Consider the following 24690-nt stretch of genomic DNA (forward strand, 5'->3'; position numbering starts at 1 on the left):
AACCTTTAATCTATCATTTTCCAGATCACCCCAAATTTGGAGTATATAGTAGAAATCATAAAAGACACTTGAAGCAACCTCTCTCAGAGTCAAGACTGGAGGGAGAAAGTCAGTGTGGTTAATCAGTTTCTGACAGCAGTCCCCTGGCAATGCAAGCAGCCCTGTCCATTTGACAAGCAGAGTGATGCATGATACCTGTACAGTATAATTGCTTCCACTTCAAGTGACTGCAGCAAGATTTTTACTCTTTCTTGCAGTGACAGCAAGTTCTTCTCCCAAATACTAGAAATTATATGAGATACAACTTTTTTCTGACCTTGGTTTGCATCCTACAATAGCAGGGTTTTGGGACAGGCTAAATATCAAACCTACTCCTTCAGAGTAATTTCAATTTCTCATGCACCATGGCCTTACTATTTTATTGCTATTAGTGATGAAGTTAGATATACTCTTATGTCCCATTTTATGTATAAAAGAGAAAAATCACATTAAGCTCATATAATTTTCATTCCTTTTTCTTTCATATCTTTGCATTTCAGTCAATTTAGTGAACCAGTGTTAACCTTCCATTAGATAAAGGCACACCTCGTATTTTTGTGTCTGATTTAGGCAGTGCATTTGTCTTTTAATTTGGGAGAGTAAGAGGTTTGAGGAAATTGCAGAATGCTCATGTAACTAATTTCTCTTTTAATGGAAACAGTTTTTAATCTTGTTGTGTTGGTATCTAAGCACATCTGGGTCTTACTTAGGTATTCAAAGTCCTTGTTATGCCTCAAGAGCATCCTTCCCAAAAGGATTCTATTTGTGCAAGTGAAAAAGAGGAATATATTATCATTCATCTTAAACAGTCTTGCTCTTGCAGATTCCCTTTAACTACCCAAAAATATCTATACATATAAGTACTCATTCTACTTTTCATGGCTGGGGAGAGGGCAAGCAAGAATCCTTCAACAGAAGAAATGTGGGGTGAAGAAGAGTGCGCAAGAGAGAGCTGAGAAAATATTTAGCTCTGATCCAAAGTAGGACCTGCATAGATTCCAGTGGAAGGGAAGCACATCTGTCATGTGCAAACATTTCTTCCCTGTGCATGCAGAAGGCTTGCCAGTGGACCTGAACCTCATGTGTGCTATTACTCATTTTAATGATGATATTTTTTTTGAATGACGGGGCAAAGCCATTAATAGGTTTGGGGAAAGTGCTCTCTGTAAGATTATCTATGGACTGGCAAGGACTGTGCAAATACAGAAATGCCTTCCAGCTGCCTTGGCCGGCATGGGGGACAGCAGGCAGTGTCAGAGGGATTTGTCTCACAATTTCTTCACATCATTATATTCCTCCTTCCATTGCTGCTAGTATTAGATTTTTCTCTATTTCCATCCCTTAATTGACACTATCAGTTCCACTACTCCCTTGTGCTAGGCTGGCTTTGGTGCTATGGGGCTCTTTCTGATAGCAGCAGCCTGAAACTGGACATGTGGGCAGGTGCTCTCTGCTCTCTCAGGGTGAAGGTTGTCCTGTGCCTTCAAGTGAACAGAGCTGGAAGAAAATGTGCCACTTCTGCTTATCAGAAGCTCTGCACCAGACAAACAGCTATGTTTGCTGTTCTATAAATTTCAGATTGCCTCGGAATCCAGAACATGCTCTCCAGTTTTTGGAGTAGATGGACCACTTTCTTTCTAAATCAGTACTATTTTGGAAGCTAGCTGAAGATGTATGAATTAGTGTGAAAATACACATATTTCCGTTTTCAAAAAGTACGTTTTAGATGAGTTTTGCTAGGTGGAACTGTGGCATTTAGCATTTAGTTTGCAGCTCATTGCAATAAATCTGGGAGGACAGTGAAGTCAGAGAACGAAAATGTGGTCACTGCTAATATCAGAGTTACTGTCCTCTCTTTTTATCGTGTCTGTCACGTAACAAATAAGCACACACTGAGAAGAATTCACACTAGCTATCCCAAGCATATTGAATAATTCACAGAAGTAGTGCTAGGAATTGTGCTATAGGGACATTTCCAACATGGTATCAATTTTTTTTTTCATAAACCTCTTCCACAGTCCCAGTTAATCAGATTACTCCTTGCCATGGGAGTGCTGTTACAATAGTTTTGCCGTAACAGATACAAATATATGGGCTTTTGGAGGGATAGTGAAAAGACTGGATAGTTTCAATCTCAATAAAAATAAAATTATGGAACTCTTCAGAATTTGTTTCTTCACAGTGTTTAATTGTATATTTAATGCTGAAAGCATTGAAAATGTTTCAAAAGCAGTTTACAGTATTACAGGCTCACTAGACATTTAATAGATTGATTGATAGGTTCATCTTTATGTATGTAAAATTTCTCAAGGCTAAACAATTTGAGGCTTCCTTGCTGAGAACAGCTAAAGGACTGTCAGTTTCAAAATTATGCAAAAAACCATAATGTATCAACTATTTGTGGAATAAAATTAGGGACAAATTTTATTTTGTAATTGCAACAGTACATTTATATCAATTATTGTAAAAGCTTGCAAAGTTGCAAAATAGAAAAGTATTTTGTGAAATGATTTATTGTTCTTTATTTTTTTATTGTATTGAACTGGTATAAAGTCTCTTTGGGATTTCATCATAAAATCCATGAAATCAAAATGCACTAGGTCAAACAAACACTGAATTCATTCACCCAGCAATGCTTAATTTTGCTGTTAGGACAGTATTATTTATGGTGATGTCTCTCTTGTTAGTGTCAGCAGCCCCATCTTTCCTTTGAGTGATTCACAAAGACAATCTTGAGGTTTTTTCTGAGCTCATAGTTTGTAGTGAAAAGCAGAGAGTGCTAAAATAGACAAGAGGCCATACTTTCATTTTTTTACCCAAGGTTGTTTGCATTTTTTTTAGTTTGATCTTAGGTACCTGAGTTTCTCTGATTAAAATCCCCATTGGAAATAATGACTGTGTAATTTCACTGTATTTCTAAGAATTGTAGTTGATATATAAGCAGTTGACACCTGACTGGTTTTTGTCTGGGAACCATTTTCTGGTTGTGTGCACATGTGAGCATTGCTTGCATACAAGTCTGAAAAATTAATAATTCCATACTTAAAAGGACATAAGAAGCAGAAAGAACTAAAGGAGTTTTAATGTAAATTGCCCTCCATTTTAAAAACATCAACTTTTGGAGCAGGATCCACTGATATAACTTCAGTCTGTTTGTGCCTTCCTGAAGCAGCACAGGGCTCGTGGACAGGCAGGAGTTAGGGTTTTTTAAAGACAGGGAAGAACACAGCACTCAGTGCACAGCAATTTCAGCTTCCTCTCTCACTCTGCTGCTGGAATTCCTGTCCCACATTCCTCCTGCTCCTTCCATTCCTGAACCCACATCACACACACTCATGCATTGCTCACCCTTAGTCATCCCCTGACTCCTGTGTGCTGCATCCATTAACACATGGCATTTGTGCCCTTCTTTGTGCACTCCTCATGCAACATTTCTTAGAAGGAAGTTTATGGGGTGGCTCTCCCACTTCACACCATTTTTACAGGATTTCCAAAGAGGAGGATGTTGTGCATATAACATGCTTGAGAGAACTTTTCCAAGAATCACCTTCAAAGACTATGGCTCCCATCTCCAATGGGATGGGAGGCTGCAGCTGGATCTCACTTTCTGATGGACACAGAAGCAATGCACTCTCAGGACTGATGGTGCCACCTACTTTGTCAGGGGCAGGATAGAAATACTGTGTGGAAGCAAACGACACGAAGTGGTAGCCTTCTGAGGAAAAATCAGATACAATGATAATTTTGGGAAAGGCTTTTTAATTTCCATGGGATGATTCACAGAAACATTGGGAGATGGCAGACATAGTGTGAGACTGTTTTTTCATGGTCTGAACAAATAGTCTGATGTGGCATCACAGTTATTCATAATAACACATTTTAATGTACTTTTATTCATTAGCTAATTAAAAAATTAATAAAGATAGGCATCCAGAAAATTAAGTCTTTGCTAAAGGGAAAGATATGGTTGTTCTCATACACAACAGGGTTAACGCCCCTTTATGTATAAAATCTGAGATTTGACTACTGAACAGCAATTGATATATCCATATTGCAGCAGTCTGTGGCAAGTTCTGGAGTCCAAACATTCAACTAAACCATTGCAATGGAAAATGATGGAGTATTTACCCTGCAATGGTGTTGTAATTGGTTAAATATTTACTACAGTGGAAATTAAGTTCCAACAATATTGAGACTTTTCAGTGCTATAAATCATATTAGAACACCAAAAATTCTCTTCTCTCTCAGAAAGCAAAACACAAAATAGAGAAGGTGGATGAGACAAAAAAGGAGGAAGAGCAGGTAGTGGGAGATAGGATAATCCTAATAAAAGGAGAATGTGATTCTTAGCCATAAAGCTGTAAGGCTAGAGAGTGACCTTTTCCTAACTATTATAAGGCTGGAGTTTTGTGTCTGTTATAAAGCAGTTTTAAAGAAAGAGCTTGGTGGGACTTGTGTTAATGATTTTGCCTCCTTACAAAAAAGAATATTACGCAAGTTGAATTTTGTAGTTTATACTCAGTGTAGTATTCAGAAATGAGCTGAAAGTATAATTACTTAGTGGTGAAGGTGTTAAATTGTTTTGCAAAGAGTAAAAATATATTGTCCTTGAAAATGAGTGCTTGGCAGTGCAAGAGGCTCTAGAGATATTAAGGCAACCAACATTTGCTTGGAAGGAAGGTCAGTTTGATAATACATTACCCTCTATTAACCTGGAAAATACTGTAAAACCTTAGAGAACCTAAAGGAACTCCACTATTTATCTTTACCATGCAATTTTAAAGCAAGTAATATATTCATACATGCCTGAAAAACTATTGAGTAGATCTTTTGTTATAGAAATTATGTGAGAAGCTCTCTGAAGTTAAGGTAATTATTTTTGTAGATAATTTTAAGACCAAAAAAAGAAAAAAAATATAGAGGTAATACATAAGATTAGCCCATATAAACTAAAATTTGAATGACCTTTATAAAAGTTATGAGTAGAAAATTAGTTATGTTTTAGCTGTACATTTGTGTAAGCATATGTTAATGAATCAGTAATCAAATATAACTCCATTTCAAGTGCACTGAGGTATTTTTATGTAGTAGAATATCAGTGAAAATCCCTTTATTTAACTGGAAATTTTTTCACTGTGTTGATACATTTAATTTCTGCTTGATAGAATGCTTCCTGTCTTAAATTTTGATTAAAAGAATTAATCTGTAGTAATCCAGACCTCTTTTGAAATATCTGCCTCTGAAAGGTGCTGACCTTGTAAACCCAGTTGACTGAAAAGATAGAGCAAGATTTGAGGATTTATATATATCTACATCAAGGAGTGCATATATATATTCAGAATTTCTGGTTTGGCATGACAGGAGAAGCTCCAATAACGAGGGTGAAGCAGTGAATGAGCACACATTTCATTACAACTAATGGCATGATTAAGATGTTAATCAGATTCTTGAGCATAAAGTTTGGTAGTGAATTTTTAGCATAAAAAGTAGCATCAGGGATAGCAGCAAGCATTTCTTTTGGGAAGAATGTGGGTACATGTTTTTATTATTGTAGATTAATGTCTCTAATCAATACATCAGAGCAACACCTTCAGATTTGGTGCCTGGTGTTTGCCTCCGCATCCACGGTTTGGATCTGAAATAAGCACACTGCCTGCTGGCAGCTCACTTTGATCTCAGTCAGCAGAATGTGGACTTGAGCAAGGAACACACAAAACATCCACAAATCAAGGCTGTAAGTCTTAGCCTTAGATTAAATTAATAACCTGACTGATAGTTATATCAGATTTGTACTGGTCTCAGAGAGGCAGCTGGGGAATTAGGCACCTGGATGGGCACTGTGTGAGTGTTGCAGGAAAAACAAAGTATTGATCAAACAATGATGAAAATCATAGTTTTACCAAATAGATAACAGTTATAAAACTGACCCACTTCTGGCAGTAATGCCCACTGCAGTAACAAGGAATCTCCTTGGAAACCATATAATCTCTAAAATAGAAATGAATTTTCAAGTTGTACCTCTATAGATTTTAAATAGAGATGAATCCTACTCATCTATCTTTGCACATATTTTTTAAGTGTCCAAAAAAGTGCTGTTGCTTTCACAAATTACTAATTTAGTATGTGGCTAGTTATTCTTGTCCTCATGGTGCTAGCATTACTCAAAGAAATAAAATAGCTCTATTAACCATTTCAGTTCACATGACTGCCTATTACTAAAAATTCCCAGTAACATTTATATTTATATTTCAACATATGAAGGCATTTGTCACTGTGCTGCAGCATCTTTATAAATGCTCCATCTAATTCCTCACCTCATCCATCTCCCTTTTTCCTTCCTGGCAGTTTATGTCAGGAATCAGCAGTGGCAATGGTGTGCAGTTGACAATGCTGCTGAAAATGTCTTCCACCAGGGACAGGTGGCACATGGCCAGAATTCCCAGTGGGGCACAGGGGCAGCTTGGTATTTACATCATGCTTTTCCATGCCCTTCTGCCTTTAGGCTGCTGGGAGGCTGGCTGGGCTACTTTCCTCCTCCTGGGAGCCATTACCTAGATAAATGCGATGCGCTGCCTGCAGAAATAAAATGTGCGTACAAAAGCAAATGTGTTGTAAATTTTGACCTCCTTTTTCTAAAGGAAAAGAAGGGTTTCATTTCTTCCTGAGCCTCTGCACACAGTGACACCTTCCAAAGTGATCCCAAATAGCTATGCAAACGTGGCATACATTTTTTATCTCGCTCTTCAGATCCACTGACGCTCTGTCACGCAGTTCATTCACACCAGGCTTTTCAGGATGCACAAGCAGTTCCTGCAAGCGAAGCTTAGACAGAACAAGCTTACATAATTTGTAAATAAGAGGCTACCTTGAAAATTGGACCTTTTTCTCTTCATGTGTTCTTGCCTCCAATATACTTACCATCTTTTAAGTAAATACTTTTTCTGTAAAGCAGCAGCTTTAACATCCATGCTGTGCTTTCAGATGCTTGAAGAAGTGAAAACTGTTTCTAGGAAGAAAATTTGCCTACTCTTTACTGCTTTATGACCAGCATTCATTTAAGTATGCTTTTGCTATTGCATTACTTACATTTTTTAGTCTACAATGTTTCATGTTTACTAGATCAGCAAATAATCAAGGTCTTTAGATTTTTCTGGAATGTATTTTATTTCTCTCCCAAGTAAATGCCTCTATTTAAATAGCTTTTACCGCTATATGCAAAATACAAATAAAATGGAAACAGTTTTTTCTACTAATCCACATCTGCCTGAGTGTAATTACATGATACATGCTGGTTAAGCACAAAAATTTTGAATAGACAGCTTTTTAATTAGGCATATGCATTGGGTCACAGTAGAATTAAAATGGGCTCTAAAAAAAATTAATTGTATAAAAATGGCACCTGCTTACTCAACAGATCTGAGTCTTGGGTAAAGTTGCAGACAAGTGTCTGTCTCACATATTTGTGTTGGCCCCTGAAGCAAAGTTCAGAGCCACTGCTCAGTCCTTCATGACAGGAATGATGAAGTCAGTGATGGGAACAGATTTTAACCCAAGTTAGCACTCCTACAATGCTGTTTGTACAAATACTACAAGCAGATGATTTATATCTGTTGTTCAGGTTTCAGAAAGAGGAAAATCTAAGCCTATTTTATGTCAGTTTGACTGCCTGAATGCCTAAGAATACATGTTGGCTTGACTTTTTGTCCAATTTAAAGAGCTAATAAATTATAATAATCATCATTAATGATTGATTAAATAAATAATAATTTTATTTTTTATCATATATTATTATCATTTTTCCCCCTGAACCTCAGTTTCCAGAGTTCAGTGAGTGAAAGAAGGAGCTGTGGAGAGTGGTTACCTGTCAAACACAAGTAAAACTTTCTGTTTGTGATGAAGCCTGGGAAATGGGTCTTCCATGTCAGTATGAGCACTGATATTTTAATGGACTATTTAGTGTTCTAACATACCAGCAAGTGGTCCTGAAACTATTTCTGAATGCAGAGGCAGCTGCCCATTATGTCTCCCAGCAGCTCTTTTCATTTCACTGTGGCTGCTGCAGTACTGTCTATCAGAGAAAGTTGTTATAAAGCTGATAATAACGTGGTCAGTTTTAAATTTAGTTCTTTTCATCAGCAGCTGTAGTTATTGAGTTATTGAATGCATGTACTTCTCCCCAGGTTGCCTTTTTGATATGTTTTAGCAGTTAATCTAATGTTCCTCTTTAGAAGAACTAAGTATTTTCTTGGCAGGTGCTTTAAGTATTTCAGTACTAATACACAATAGTCATCTTACACTGCAATCTCCTTTAAGAAGTTGTTGTAATTCCAAAATTTTTATTTAAAAATAAGGGTAATTTTATACCAAGTATTAACAAAATTGGGGTATTTTTCTTTTTCTTTTTTAATTTTAAGACTAATCAGGCTACCATGAACTACAGGACCCTAGGCTTTATCTTTTGCCCATAAAATCAGGCAATCAGATCTCAGCAGCTAGAGCTAAATAGGTTTTAAGGGGTTCTGTGGTGAGTCAGAGTACAAGAAATCAGAGAATTTCTGTCTATGCAGAAATTTCTGGAATCTTTTACAGCCAGAAAAAGCCACTTCTAGCCATTTGTAATGGAAATTATTTATTCACACACTGGATTAACATCTATGGCAAGTGGAGGGAAGTTGAGTCTCAAAGTTTCAGAATGCAGTTTGTCTGTTACTGTCACACACTAGTTCTCTGTACTGCTGCTTGTAAGTGTGTGTGTGTGAATGTGAAAATGGCTCATTTCTTACAAATCTTTGCTTCTTTCATGACCATCAATCACACGGTGTTGTTATTAAAATTATCCACACGTTTCATATTTTGATACTGGAAACGTGCTCTGAGTTCATGATTAACAGGCTCCAGTGCCAGCAATCTTGCAGCAGTCTGCAGAAAGAGAAGACAAGGTCACTGCTGAGAAGTGACAGAAATATCTGGTAATGACAGTAGAGAGTGTGGGTGGGCAGGTGAAGGGAAAGCTTCAGCGATGAAGTAATCATGTATTGCTAGCTCTGAAACTGATGCAAAGTATGCATATGCAGCATTTAGATTATATGGGTGAGAAATGCAAGTGGGAATAAGTAATGCTGGAGAAGCTAGCAGAGTTTATGTGGGCTATAAATGCAGCAAAAAAAATTATGCTGCCCAAGTCCTGCAGAGCTGGTGTGTCCTGTGCTGACTTGCCAAACCATGAGCTGGTTTTAGCACCGTTGCTATTGGCTTGTGCTGGCTGCAGGGCTGTCTCCACCCCAAATCACAGCATTCTGTCATATTTTAGGCACATAAACCTAGCACTAAGAGCATGATCAAAAAGCTGTCAGAAAGAATGGAGACATTTCTACTAAATTTCAGTTGAAGATCTGATCTGCACTTTTTTTCTCTGCATTCATACTTCAAAATTTAGTGAATTTTAATTAATAATGAGAATGACAGTCTAGTAGGCAATTAAATTCACTGAAGTACAGCCAGAAACCTAAGTGTACAAGAAACTTAACTAGAAGAAATAGGCAAAATATTTGTATACAAATAGTGGGAACATAGGTAAGAAAATGGACAAACTTTACCTACAAGATGTTTACACACAGAACCTAGGGGTAACAAAAACCTATCACAAACAATAACTGGAGCCAACTGAATAGGTTCTTCAGAAAGGAGGTAAATAGAGCTGGTAGCATTGTCTGAAAATACAAGATAATTTGTGATGAAACAAGTTATATCAATAAAACAAATTCTGTTTGGATCAAGCGCTTCAAGCATGAAAAAGGTTGGGGGTTTTTCAGAATTAAAGCTTGTGGAAAATCCCCAGGGTGTCAGATTTAATTCTGAAACATTATTGTAGAGACGAATGTAAAACAGAATCTGTCATTAAAAGATGTTGAAGCTCAGAAATTTCTTCACCAGTTACTAATCCAACTAAAGATACTGACAGTACAGATCTGGATTTTGCTTTGAAATACATAAGTAACAAAATGGAACCTCTAATCAAACATTCAGGCACTGAGTCAATTAACATTACATGACAATAAGTAATGATCAGCAGACTTTAATAAGCAAAACCAGCTAGGTAAATATGTTAAATATTATGGGAGTTCATGGTTTTTTCTGTGAAGAAGTGTAACATACTGTGTTGTGTCTGACAACAGAGGACTAGGTTCAGACATCCAGGAAGTCCCCTCCAGACCCATTTTCCTAAATTTTTCAGTTAAATGCAAGAGCCTTAACTAAATCTGAGGTAACTTCAGGACAGTTTGACAAATTTGCTTGCTGTCAGTATTCTTTAAGATTCTTCAACTCAGTGCTGAATTTAGACATTGAAGATTCTGTTTTTGTGGCAGTGTAGATTTTTGAGAGGTAGGCCACGGTATCTGTTGTCTGCTGGGTGTCTATCAAACCTGCCAGTTCATCTAGAGAGTCTGATTCAGATGCCTTCCCCTCAGATCAGATCAGCCCTTCTGGGCTCCCTCATCCCTGAGCAGCCCCAAGTCAGATGAGGCTGGGGTGGCATGAGTACAGTTTGTACAGGCTAGTGAGGAAGATGAAACTGGAGAGCCCCTGACAGAGAGGATGCTCACCCTGGAGAAGAGAAGGCTCAGAGGAATTTTATCAATCTACATAAATACCTGTACAAAGAAGCTGGAGCCAAGTTCCTTCCAGTAGGAAGAAAAGAGGCAATGGGCAAACACTCAAACACAGAAGGTTCCCTTTGAACATCAGAAAATGTTTTCCTGCTGGGAGGATGATTGAGCACTGCAGGTTGCCCAGAGAAGATGTGAAGTCTACCCCCTTGGAGGCTTTCAAAAGCCACCTGGACATGATCCTGGGCAGCTGGTTCTAAGGGATTGTGATTGAGTGGGGTTTGGATACTCTGACCTCTAGAGATCCTGCCTAGCTCAATCAGCAAGCTGTAAGCAAGCTCAAGTCATTTTAGCAAATTTAATTTTAAAAGTCAGGCAAAGTTTGATGCTTAATATAAATGTTCTGCATAACTTCAGAGATACCCACTCACTGTGAAACTGTGATTTCTGGAGGCAGACTATGGCTTGCTGAGAAAATCAGACAGGAGATATAAAGTGGATCACTATTATGCTTGTCCATATGCACCCATTATTATTAGAAGCAGCAGAAGAGAACAGGCATAAAAGATGCTACAGGAACCTTTAAGGGAGGCTTCCTAAAGCAGACAGGTTTTGAACTTTGCATTAGCATGGCACTGGCTCTGTAATGCTCTTATCTCTCTCTTCCTACCCAATGCTGAGCACTTCTCTCTGTGTCAGCAATGAGGAACTCTCAGCCGGGAAAAATTAGTTAGGTTTGGAGAAAGTACAGCTGATAGATTAATTTGAAGGGTTTCTGAAATTAACCCATTTTTTACTCCTTCCTGTTTCATGATCTGAAACTTTCTCCCCACTGCAGCCTCACTGTAGCTCCTTTCTTGGAGCTGAATTTAATAACTCATGCCCTTGTGTTTATCACACTGTCCGTTCTCCATGTGACAATACAGCAGGTGGGTAGCAGCAGCAGCCCCACTGTGACTGAGTTAGAGCTTCAGGATTTGCCCAGCCATGCTATCCATGTCATACCTCAGAAACAACAAAGAGCTTTAAAGGTATTGATTCAGGAAATGCTGAAGGATTTTCTGCTGGCCTGTGAGGGATAATGGAAGGTTGTTATTTGAAGAAGTTCTTACCCAAGATCTTCTAGTGCTCAGTTTTGCCTTTTTAGTGACTGGGGAAGGGGATACATACATACTTGGCGTGTGTGTTTCCTGACTGCACTCCTTTTGCAAAAGCTAATTTCTTTTCACTACAGCGCTATATAATGTCAACTAGTTTATGTAATTTTCTGATATATCGAAACCATATTGATTTAAGTTTTATATCATAACTAATCCTATCCAAATACTTAAAGTGAGGGGCTGAAAACAGGCAATGATTTACTCGCCCAACACAAAAATTGCGTTTTTCATTTTGCACTCTGCTAATGTATTGTAAGAGAGGATGAACAAACAGATTGGTCTCCTCCCACCAGATAGCTGCATTGCCAGCACTCAGGGAAATAAAGACTGCATGGATTAAAAAGTCTCAAGGTTACTATTAAAGCATAGTTACTGAAACAGCAGCATGCACTGAAGAGCTCTCAGCTCAACAGAAGCAGTCCTGAGCAATGTCAGCCTCACTGCTAACGTGGGAGCCAGGCATGAGAATGCAGGTAAGATCTTTCTATACCAGGGCATGAGCAAATCATGATGAATTGCAGCCATTGCCACAGTAATTTGTACGGGGCATATTTTCTTTTAAATTCTGACTTCTGAAAACGGCTTTATTTTCAGCTGCTTGAGACAAAAGCATTAGACTTTTTTCAGCACTGCCTATGAAGTGACATTACTGTTTGTGCTTGTTTTGGAATCTATTTATGGTGCACATTGAAGAAAGCATTTGCAGCTCCTAAGGTTTATGTGTGTAATGCTCACAGTCATTTAAACAAACTTTCTTAGCATTTTTTCCCTAGGCAGCCTCTGAAGAAATCTTCCTCTGAATCACAGTTTGTGCGTATGCAATTAATTACTGTCAGGCTGTTACACAGACTGATCATGTGGGAATTGACCATTTCATTTTCACATAGAAACAGCCTTTGCCTTTTGCTCTCACTTAGATACAGCCCTTGCATTGGCATCTTGATGATGCTCTTATCCTCTGTTTGCTGGATTAGATATTTTGATTGAAGTACTTGAAAGACATAATTACATAAATACACTTGAAGCAATTCCACCCAAACCACCTCATTCTTCCTAAGTCATTCTCATTTTATTGCAGAGTTTTCAAATACCTTTAAAAAGCTTTCTGTTGTGATGTGTAAATTTTTGAATTGTGTACCTTGTAGACATCTCATAGTATCCTGGTGACTAATAATAGGATAATAAGACAGTCTTCACTAAGAAAAATACTTTAACTTCTAGAGTTCTCTAATGAAATATCCTTTTCTTTTCCTATGAAGATGTACACTTTTTTATGAAAGTGAAAACTGAATGTGGGTCATCAAACTATTCTGAATATTTTTTGCACTGATAACTCATTTTTATTTTAATATGTGCCTCAACAGTATGTTAAAAAATTATTTATGGCTATAAATATATAGATCTATTCTAACACCAAGAAGAATCTTGAACTTATTTCTGAGCATTTCAGTAACAGTAGATGGTCGGTGCATGGGCAATATGGGGACCCATAAATAGCCTGTTGACTTAAAGAATTCTGCTTCCATATGCTCAGATTGGTAGGTCTGCTATACATGAGACAAGATTTGAAAGTAAAGGTCGTATCTTTAGCTGCTTAGGTGAAAATATTAAACTGATTTTCATATATTTGCCTGGATTTTTCTAATGTTAAGCTATTGAACCCACCAAAAATTTTGTTGTGTCATTGTCCTTGAGCCTTTTGGCTACAACAAAATGCCGTGAAACATCTCTATATTATGTAAGATAGATAGTTCATGCCTAGAATAGGAAAAGACAGTAGCAGTTCTGAATGGCTGATGGCAAGTAATCACATTTAACAGAAAAGTGTCAATATCATGATCAGTGCAAAAACTGTTTCCTTATGCACATGCATACACAGTCTTGAATTGCTATTCATTGATTCTGAAGTCCAGGAATACTTACTTTTTTTTTTTCTTTAATCTTCACCAAGCATTGATATTTCTTGACAACACGGTTTCCAAATAATCATTCATTTTACCTTATTAAAAAAGTAATCTATACAGACTGCACTGAAATAAGTTGGAAAAATAGGGAGGAAATGTCAGGAAAAAGTGAATGTCTGGATCCATCTAAATTTTCCATCTGTGAGCTTACAGAGAAAATAACTGGTATTGTCATTGTGTCTTTGTATTACATTTACTGCCAGACAAAATTTACTTTTTTGTCTCTCCTATATGAGTCAGTATGTTGATTGAATTTATTCTTTTTTTAGTAGACTTCTATCTCATTCAAAGAAAAATGCACTGCATATACAGCAATTGAAGTTGTCTCATGTTGTCACTGTTTGTTCTTCTCGTTCTAGGTGATGTGATTGTCTATATTAATGAAGTTTGTGTCCTTGGACATACTCACGCAGATGTAGTCAAACTCTTCCAGTCTGTTCCTATTGGTCAGAGTGTCAACTTGGTGCTATGTCGTGGATACCCTTTGCCCTTTGATCCTGAAGATCCTGCCAACAGCATGGTGCCACCCCTTGCAGTAATGGAGAGGCCTCCGGTAGTGGTAAATGGAAGACATAACTATGAAACTTATTTGGAATACATTTCTAGGACTTCTCAGTCTGTTCCAGACGTAACAGATCGACCACCACACTCCTTGCACTCCATTCCAGCAGATAGTCAGCTTGATAGCACATTCCCACCACCTGCCCATGATGATAATGTATCAATGGCTTCTTCTGGGGCCACCCAAGCTGAACTCATGACCTTAACCATTGTGAAAGGGGCCCAGGGCTTTGGCTTCACTATAGCAGACAGTCCTACAGGACAGAGGGTGAAGCAAATTCTAGACATTCAGGGATGTCCTGGTTTGTGTGAAGGTGACCTCATTGTTGAGATCAACCAGCAGAATGTACAGAACCTGAGCCATGCAGAAGTAGTGGATATACTTAAAGAATGTCCTGTTGGAAGTGAAACTTCTTTGATTATCCATAGAGGAGGTAAGTTTGGAAAGTCTGTACAATTACAAACATGTGTGTAAAAGGTTCTAAACCATAAAGACATACATATACTCACTACATCCTTGTTTGCTAGATTGGAAATTGATTTCCATGTTGTGGGAAGTAACACCATTGGTTTTGGAAAAGTGTGTCTATAATTAAGTATCCTAGGCAAAATCTTACAGTTTGTTGTACATTCCTTTGTGTGTTATGAGTGTCAATGGTCCCATCTCTGTATAAGGGTAAAGCTAGGCCAGTTCCAGACCTTTCACCCCATAATAGTTTGTGTGGTGTCTGCAGCAAACTCACGTAGTCCCAAAGCAGTGCTGCAAGCTTTAGATATAGTTGTATGTATTGACTCATTAATGTAGATCAAACTCAGACCAATTTATTTGCCCTTTACAAGGTTACTGGTTTTCCTAAGCCACTTTGCCTCCATTCATTGTAAAAATTTTGTACAACAGTTGTTGGGGTTATTTTCTTTCCTGGTAACAGAGATCCATGGTATCTATTTCTCTGATTTAAAAAAAATATAGCTTTTAGCAACTTGTTTTTTCTCACCAGCCTGACACAGTAAGTTTGAATGCTCACCATTGGAAGGGGAGAGTGAAGACATCCATAAAGAAGCAATAAGAACAGAAAAAGAGTTAAAAACTTGACAGAGATTTCATAGCTTTTATTATTTTAGTCAAACAAAATTTCTTTGGTGGTTTGAGGTGAGCATCCATTCTAACTTATTATTACCTGAAGTAAATAATGATTGATTTTTTTAAATTAAAAATCTTTTTTTTTCTCTAAAGGCATTCATATGTCACTTAATGTACATTAATCTGTGCTTCAAAAGAAAAAGAAAAGGATCCTATGCTCAAAGATGCAAAAATACTAACTACTTTCCTTCTGAAGAATAGAAATTGGGAAGTGAAGCTTTAGTGTTTGCATATGCCAAATGTTTATCATTACAATACCTAAAAATCCTTAGAATAAGGAATATAGTAACATTATATCTGCAGAAACTGCAGAAGTAACAAACATAAGGTGATTATAGAAGATCTATAGTCACATAATCAATAATGGCACATAGTCAATAAAGTATTTTTCAGGTATATATATATATAAAAGAATGATTTACAAGAGACAGAATGTGATATTTCCTTGGAATGAAACCAAATGAGGATGATAATTAAATTAGACTCACTGTAGTATATGGACTTGAAGAAAGTTAATTGTTGTATTCATTGGTATTAAATCCTGTTGTCCATAATGGCCATTAAGAATCTTGAACAATAGAGTAAGCAATATTTTTTTATTAAGTTGATAAATTAGGGAGCATTTCATAGCCAAAAAAAGAGCATCAGGATGATTAGAAGTGTTAGTGTAACCCCAAAAAGGTGGAATTTTGTTTTGAAAAAGGCAGGATAATCACCCTCTAGAGGAAAACAATTTAGAACACCAGTCTTCAGAGAGAAGTGGTGTGTGAAATCCAGCATGCTGAACAAGCATGAGTAATAATAGACAACAAAATAGGTATTTCAGCAATCAGTGTAGGGCAGTAGCAAAAAAAACCTGAAGCAGCCACATACTTAAGCCCTAGAGGATAATTGCTCTCTCTGAGGAGAATTTTCTTCGTAGATCATTGATTCACGATCAAAACATGATAGTTGAACATTGATCAACATGATAGTTTAACAAGTTCTGGTACATTAACTGAGCTGTGGTTATTTCCTGCACGTGGCTGTGGCAGGTAGGAGATGCTGCACTGAGCTCAATGCTCGACAAAGGCACTGAGAGTTTGCAGCATCTGCTCTGTCTCAGGCCAAACACTGAGGTACAGCTCCTTCCCCTGCCTCAGGGACACATCCTGGCTCCAAATGCAGCAGCATTTAACCCTCTGCTGCTGGGGCAGGAAGTGGTTGGATGCTTTAGAGAAAGCAAGGTAGAGAAAGAGAGCGTGTTTTGTTCGTGGTAGAACAATTACCAAGACTAAAGCAAATGTTTGGAAATACTGCGGTGTCATTAAACTTGATGGGTGGTACAGAACAAATGTGAGTTTACTATCATAATTTTTGTACATCAGAAGTATTGAGTATAACTCAAGATTGTGAGACTACAAAATTAAAATTTTTAAAAAGCTCACTTTTTTGCATGATTCCAACGAACTGAAAAAAATAGTGTATGAATCAAACCTACTCTACCTAAGAGATGGCTAAATCATATCTTAACACAAATGTGAGAACTGTTTTAAGATGAAAACCAGGGGTTTGTTTCTTTTTTTTTATCTATTCACAGGAAAAAGGGAATTTATGTGACTAACTACACACCCAGAATGCAGATTATTATGTCTCTGTTGGTCATCATGTCTCCTTTTATAGTCTCTGTGCAGAAATGGACTTTTCTATGATGTAATTAATGTAATTCCACTGTAGATGTTTCAAATAAGTCAGGTATATCTAAGTATATCTTAAAACTACATTTGCTGCTTGACTGATTGTAAAGGGAGTAGGGGATGACTGATTCAGGTGTATGTGTCTATCTCACATGTTATGAATAATAAACAGGTGGTAAGATTTGGTCATGTGAGATAATCTAAATACAAAACCAAATACTTAAAGAAACTTCCTTTGACTCAAATATTTAGCCAGTGACATCAGTAAATCAAGGCATACTTTCTCATTACTCATGGATCCAAGCTTTAGTTTATTATCTTTATGTGTAATGAACTTGAATTATGCCATCCTTTTCCACCATTACCTATGCATCCTGTCTTTAATGTCTCATTTTTAAGATTAAGACCAAAGGGCTATTCCAGCCTGTGGAGGAAGGCTTTGTTTTGCATAGGTTTTTGTGTTGCCTTGTAATGTTTCTGTCTGTGATATGAATATGGCCTGACTGGACACCTTAGGTATGCCACAAATCCATTTCTGTAAGTGACTTCATTTCTCTCTCATCCAGCCATCTTATCTACATTGCAGACAAGAAACAGATTGAAATTGGCTGAGATTTATTCTCACTATAGGAAATAGTATTTCACACTGGAAGAAATACTCCCTTGGATGCACACAGTATGCATGCTACAGCATTTTAAAAACCATTGTCCCACAAGCTTAAAAGGTCAACAGCCAGAGTATGCAGGAGAAGCAAAGGTCTGCATGTCTCAAAACAGTACTCATATTTGAAGAGGCCAATAAAATCTCTCTCACCTTCACCAAACAGAAACTTGTCATGGGGTACAATCCAGCTGGAGCAAGTCCCACAGCTCAGTCAACTCATTTTAAGATTTCTGAAGCAGAAGTAGCAATCTATCTGCTACAAAAACAAAATGGTAATGGAAATAATACATTTCTCTATCAAAGGAAAGAAGCACTCTATCACTGGCTAGGCCTCTTATTGTCTTTTTCTTGTTTATTGGAAAAGTTCTTTGCTAAGTAGATGCACCATAATAGTTTGGTATCTTTAAATCTGTTTTTGCTGAACAGCCATATTGTTTCCATTGATTACTATGAGCTGACAGAGGTGTTTGCACTGAAAAACAAAAACTAAAATTAATGGAAAAGTTAGTGGAAAAGTGTTAGCAAAAAAAAAAAAAAAAAGGAAAAAATTATTATAAAAGAAAGAAAATAACACCCAAAGATATTTACTCCTTTCCAGCTTTGCTTCAGGCTTTACACTTTATTCTCAGCTTCTGCAGTAGATTTCATTGAGTATAGGCTGCTGAAATAGTGTGGAAGAGCTCTTGAAAATCAGTCTTTCTGAATGTAGATCATAAATTCTGAATTAGTCCAGTGCTACTGAAAAACAGCACTTAGTGGTTAAAGTGGTATGTACCAAATTTATGTGGAGCAAAATATTCAGTATTTCAGGACTTCAAAAACTAAGTTGGGCATGTTCTACTAATTGAACTATCCATGTATTTGACATATGCCACCTCATTTGGAAAGTACCTTTGAAATATATGGACCTATAGACAGCAGCCCAGCTCCAGAAGTGTTCCTGTCTAAAAAAGAACCGATAGATTCAAATGTAGATCCATCAAGACTGTGTCTGAAATGCTGTTGTTAAGGAAACCTGCAGACAAGCCAGGACTGATTCATGCAGTTATGGCAACTCATAGCAGGTGCTGAGAGTGAAACATTAAATGCAAAAAGTGGGAGGCTGACAAAATTCCTACATCAGATGGCTATTTTGTAAGCATGGAATCAGAGAATGGTATAATCCAAACTGGCTGTGAGAAAGTGAGAATGTTGGTATGAAACTGAGCCAGAGAAGTGACACACTGTGGACACTGTTTAATTGTTAGCCCAGTCCTGGTGTGGGACTGGACTGTCAGCAGCCAGTGTCACCGTGGCATGGCATGGGAAATAGTGAGGGCCACATGCAATGCACAGCCAAGGCGAGGAGGGAGAATTTAACTATGTGCTTGTCAATTGTGTGAATAAAAGGAAGGCAAATTAGCTTTCTCAGATATTGTATACATCTTACTTGAAATGTGTAACTCCTTAAAACCACTAACAGATACCAGTACATCACATGCAGCATCAGCAATTTCAGAAACAGGCAGAAATTTCACCAAAAAAATCTCTGAATATTCTAGTGAAAAACACTAACCCCTCAAAATAAGCAGACTTCAGTGGAAGGAGCCCTCCATCCTCAGTACCCTTTCCATGGACTTATTTCAAATTTTCCAGTTTTGCCTTTTTCCCATAGAGGTTTGCTGGTTTTTTGTTTTTTGGTTTTTGGTTTTGGTTTTTGTTTCTTTGTTTTGGGTTTTTTTTTTGGCCAGGATTGCTGTGTGTTTCAGTTCCTCTGGTCAGGAAAGCTCATGCTTCTTTATCTCAGGTTGTTGCCTTTTAGGAAAGCTGCACAAGCTGAGGCAGCACTAGTCTGGCCCAGGAAATTCTGATCTCTTTGTTCCATGACCTCAGCCCACTGCTGAGGTCTCTGTGGCTTTTATTCTCATTCTGCAGTTCTTCATACAAAACACTAAGAGTCCATGTTGCAAACTGGAGACCCTGTATCTCATGGCATGCTCATCCCCAGTTCAGGACTTTCTAGTCAACAGTCCTGAGGATTTTAAGAAATTCAATTCTTGGAAGTATGATGTAGGTTTTTGATCTGGGACTTTACAGAATTTTTCCATCATCCTACTGTCTCTACTGTTTTACATCCCTCAGTCAATGGCAAAATTTTCCTTTCCAGTCACTTCCTAAAGGAACCCAATCTTGGCTTATTTGCATCCTATGGTACTCTAAATTAACAGTAATCTATTCATACTTGTCTTGTTCACAAAGTTCTGCTTCTTTTATTGTTTCTGAGAGGAGATTTTGGGACAGACAAGGTCTCACATCTCTTCCTGTTTCCTGATATACTTTCTCCTCTCCAGACAATTACTCAACTGTATATCTGCTCCTGATCCATTTCCTCCTGTTTCCTCAAAGCAGTCTAATGTTGAGAGGAATATTTGGCAATATCTGCATTTTAGCCCTCCTGTGTTCTTAAATGCCACATGTATTTCTTGTTTGTGAGGTTAAGGGACACTTTATCACACAAAGGGAATGTGCACATGAACTCAGCAGTGAACCACTGACCTATTTGAAGTGAACCACATGATCCATTGATACCTAGAAATTGGAGACATCAATGCCTTCTGTTGAACATGCTGCTGACAGCATCCTCTTACAATTTTCTCTTTCCAATTTGCCACACCATTTTTGCCTTGCCATCCCTCTAAGTGCTCTGTTGTTCCTGGATCCATCTGCTTTAAAAAGGATGGAAAACAAAGGTTCATAGCTGACCTTTTGCCTTTCCATCTCAAAATTAGGAGTTTTTATGGTATCATAAGCTCAACAGTTTCCTCAGCATGATTTCTCTGTAAACATATTCTTCTCATGCTGGCTTTCGAGTTGTTTCCCTTTTTTGTGCTCATTTTTGTTGCTATTTTAGCTAGTGAAGCCAAAAACATTTAATGATCAAAAATACTGTGAGTCATGCTATATTGTCCACTTCACTGACTTTTCTGTTAGAGGTAATGTTGCCCTTTTCCCAGCCATGGACACTTGTCCCTTCCTACCTTCCCTACATAGAAATCAGAATTATCTGCAAATTTTTTTCTTAACAGCCTTGTGAGAAGGACAGTTGTCGTTCCTTTGTTAATTCCCAAAATAAAATTTCTGAAAGATTATTAGAAAATACCGTTAACATGCAAAAAAACAAAAAAAACTCTGCTGTTAAATTATCAGAATTCCTGAAGCACTGCTTTCCTGACACATTTTTACAAGATATGTCTCACCTTGCAGAGTATCATATTTTTAACTGTGAGATATATACTCTCCTAGCAACCTTTCAATTATTTGAATCCTTTTTGCCCTACACCTTGAGACTGTTTTATACTTTATATTCACGTGAAATACTTCTTGTTGCAATTATCTGGTACAAAATCTATTTCAATAAATATTACACATTATAGCAGGTAAACAAAAATAAATTACTTATAGAGCCTTGTTTATGAAGGGATTCAATCTAAATCTTTTTACTGAGAGAAGTTGTAACCTTACAGTAACCCAGGGAATGAGAAATTTGAACAGGAGGAGTTAGGGCAGGAGACCAGTTATCCTAAAATTTGCACTAATGAAACTTTCATATCTTTTCTTGTGTAGCTCTGATTAGCTGTGAAACAGTGTGCAGTGCTTCCATATTTCTGAATAAAAGATAAAGAAACCATAGACATCCTTAATGAATATGGATTCCTGGAAAAATAGACATTAATAATAGTTAGTAGCTGTTACACTGTATTACTAGAAGTAGTACTAATTGTATTGCATTTCAAAGTGGTAGTGCTATGGTTTTGTTGCTTCTTTCTTATTAATGTTTGTGCTCTGTGTGGAACATTTGTGGATAATTTTGCAAAGCATTAGGTAAAACCCTTTTTACATATACTACACAGAAGGTTTTTAATGGCTCTTAGAAAGCATTTTCTTTCAAAATTGCTTTTATCACTGGTGAAACTGTTTTCTAATGAAGGCTTATATGGGCTGTGTGAAATTTGAACAGTGCTTCTATTAAAACTTGGGGACATTTCTCCTAGGGATATGTGTGCTTAACTCTTGCTGACATTGGGAGGAATTGGTTTGCACACTGGAGAAATAAGTCCCTGTAGAAAACCTTTTAGCAAAAAGAAACACAAGAGTGTAGGCATTTATTGTCATCGTTGCATGCCACAAGAGGTGACTACCATTGCTCCAGTGGCTGTTCTGCCATTAAATTCTTACACCCAAGAGGCTACAAACAGTGAGCAGTGAGACATTAGAGTTACAAAGAGACTTACTGTGCACGCAGGACTTGTGCAGAGCTGCAGGAACTCTGCCTTCAGAGCAGACAATTGCTCTTGAGGAGTACAGGGCACGTTATTGTGTGCCAGCTACAGCCCACGTCACTCTAGAGCCCAGGAGCTCCACTGGCAGGACTGCAGACTGGTTTCAGTCTTACTGGTGTTATTTAATGAATTCACACAAATTGAAGAACAGTTTGTTTGAGAAAACAGACTTTTTTGGCTTGCCTACCTTGGAATCTGGCCAGGCCAGAGAAGTTTCTCCTCTGCACTTGCAAGCAGTATTATGAGAAAACTTAATGGTATTATCTTGGACTGTGCATCTCAGTGAAAGATTACATCTTTTGAAGCCAGATACCTCCCAAGCATGGTACATGGGAGAGCCTACTGCGATGCTGAGGGATGAAGAAACATTGGGTTTTTCCCCAGTCACCCCTAGTCTAGTTTCTAAGAGAATCTCACCTTCTTCAGAGGAGATTTGGGAGATCTCAGCCTAAGGATGGAGAACTACAGAGCTGGACTCTAAAAAAGTACCATACAACCTGTGCTTGTGTACTGAGGCATGTCTAAAGTTTAGTCTAAATGTGTTGAACTAATGTTTTTGTTGGTTCAGTACAATGTGATGTCCTATTAAACAGCATTTGTTGGGCTTCCAAATCTGTTGTCAAAGTACATTGTGTAGATGTTGTGATGTGGTGATTTGTAAAATAGTGCAATATTTTATAGTAATAAAGTAAGCTAATACACTATGAAACAAGTGACTACATTATCTATTGTGCTACAGACTTGAGACACAGCCCTGGGGAGATGGGAAGGTGTGCTTTTCAGGCACTTCCTAAGCCACAAAACTCTCTTGGCCCCTATGGTTTGCATATCCAGTAAATATGAAACTAAATTAGTCTTCTAAATGAGGTGTTAATCCCCTGTACAATTCTTTGAGCAGTTTTCATTTACATTCTTAAAAAGGGAAGGAAGGCTTTAACAATGGCTACGCTTGCCCTCTATGATTCATGCTCAACTTTTTTTTTTAAATTTTGTTATAAACCAAGATTATAACGTTTAATAAATACAACACTGACTTCTCAGGAAACCTTTGGCTGACTCATAATTCAAACTCAATCAAAACCAGCACCAGGATTCATACCCTTTTGTTGCGTCACCTTCAGTTTACAGTTTTAAAAAAGGACATGGAAGCCAAAGCTGTCAGGCACAAATTCTGAAAGTTGACTCCAAGTATATCCAAACTGATTTCTAAAGGAAATAAATTGCTTTCCAAAGCCAAAATTTTCATAAGTTGGAACAGTATTTCAGCACAGAAGAAACATACTGTGCAGTGTTCCTGTTTGGTAAATGAGAGAAATATTGACTTTTATTTATTTGTTACCTTTTAATACCATAAGCTAAAAGAAGGCAAGCTTTCTTTACACACATTCCCAGGGTCACCTTCTTTTTAATGTGTATTTCACATTGATGCAAATTATAGTCAATGGACTTATTAGAATATTTTTTCTATATTTTAAGCATTTTTAATTGCATTTCATGTATTCTAGACTGAACACTTCTAAAAATGCTCAGATAATTAGAAAAATACTCTCTAGGCATGAATACAAGCACAGATACAAAATATTTGAATGAGAAAATATTTTCATCATCTTTACATCCATTCTATCAATTAATTTCCATTTCTATAACTAGAGTTTTTTCATAGCAGAAAATTTGATAATGTTTTAATTTGATAAATTATGATGATGATAGTAATAGTAGTAGTAATAACATTAACAATAATGCCATTTTCTTAAAGAATTTTTTTAATGATTAAGCAATACTTCAGGGATTTTTTGACATCATAGAAAAGGTTTGCTAATTATGGGAATACCACAGTATTATCTATATTTTAATAGTTTCACTAAATTCACTCATCAATATAAAGCCAATAACTTTTTCTTACAACCCCTGCATAACTTCCGTATTTTAACTTGTTCTCAATAAATTTGATTATTTTAGGCATCTGGGGCCAAGCAGTGCCTCTCTACTGCTTATTTAAACACAATCATATCTCTGAAGTACAGCAAAAGACACCTTAACCTGTTCCTTAAGGGGGAAAAAAGAATGGCCAGTTGAGGAACTGTAAACATGATCCTAGTGGGGTAGTGTACCAGAAGACACAGGTTCTCTTTTGCATCGCTCTTAAGCCTCACATAATTTAACATCTTGTGTTCTCTGGAATAAGTATGAAGGAGTACTTAGTGAAAATAGAAAGATTCTGGCAGATGACTCAGTTGTTTAGCCAGAATGTAGGAAGATTGCATTGATGGAAGGCCCTAGAGCAGCCCAGAGAGAATTCTGGGAAAAGTCCACAGGGCTTTGATCTGTGGCCAGTGAGAGCCAACAAACGTGGCAGAGTCAACGATGGTCATCTCCATCCAGTTTCTGCCATTCCTCAGTAGCTGTTTCCATGTTTTACCCAGTCCTTCCTCAGTCTGCATGTTTACTGCTTGTCGTTCTGGCTCCATTTTCCCTTGTTTGGCAATTCAGGGAAGCTGCCATTCTTGAATGTCAGCCCAGCCTTTGAACTTAGCCTTGCTTTGAGCAAGAGGTTGGCCT

General features: G+C 37.4%; 1 protein-coding gene across 12 annotated transcripts in view; it reads left to right on the top strand.

Annotated features, from left to right (window-relative positions):
- The window catches only part of MAGI2 (membrane associated guanylate kinase, WW and PDZ domain containing 2), a 702246-nt gene that overhangs the window by 566165 nt on the left and 111391 nt on the right, over positions 1 to 24690 (top strand). For 11 of the 12 annotated variants that reach the window (XM_054273695.1, XM_054273675.1, XM_054273666.1 and 8 more), the window contains one exon: positions 14130 to 14765. The exons of the other annotated variant lie outside the window; for it this stretch is intronic. In XM_054273695.1, the coding sequence (XP_054129670.1) occupies positions 14130 to 14765 (636 nt within the window). The remainder of the gene's footprint in view (positions 1 to 14129; positions 14766 to 24690) is intronic. 12 annotated transcript variants of the gene reach the window in all.

Source organism: Melozone crissalis, unplaced genomic scaffold (assembly GCF_028551555.1).
Source record: "Melozone crissalis strain CALT ecotype California unplaced genomic scaffold, PUWL_Pcris_2 ptg000004l_1, whole genome shotgun sequence".
Classification (NCBI taxonomy): domain Eukaryota; kingdom Metazoa; phylum Chordata; class Aves; order Passeriformes; family Passerellidae; genus Melozone; species Melozone crissalis.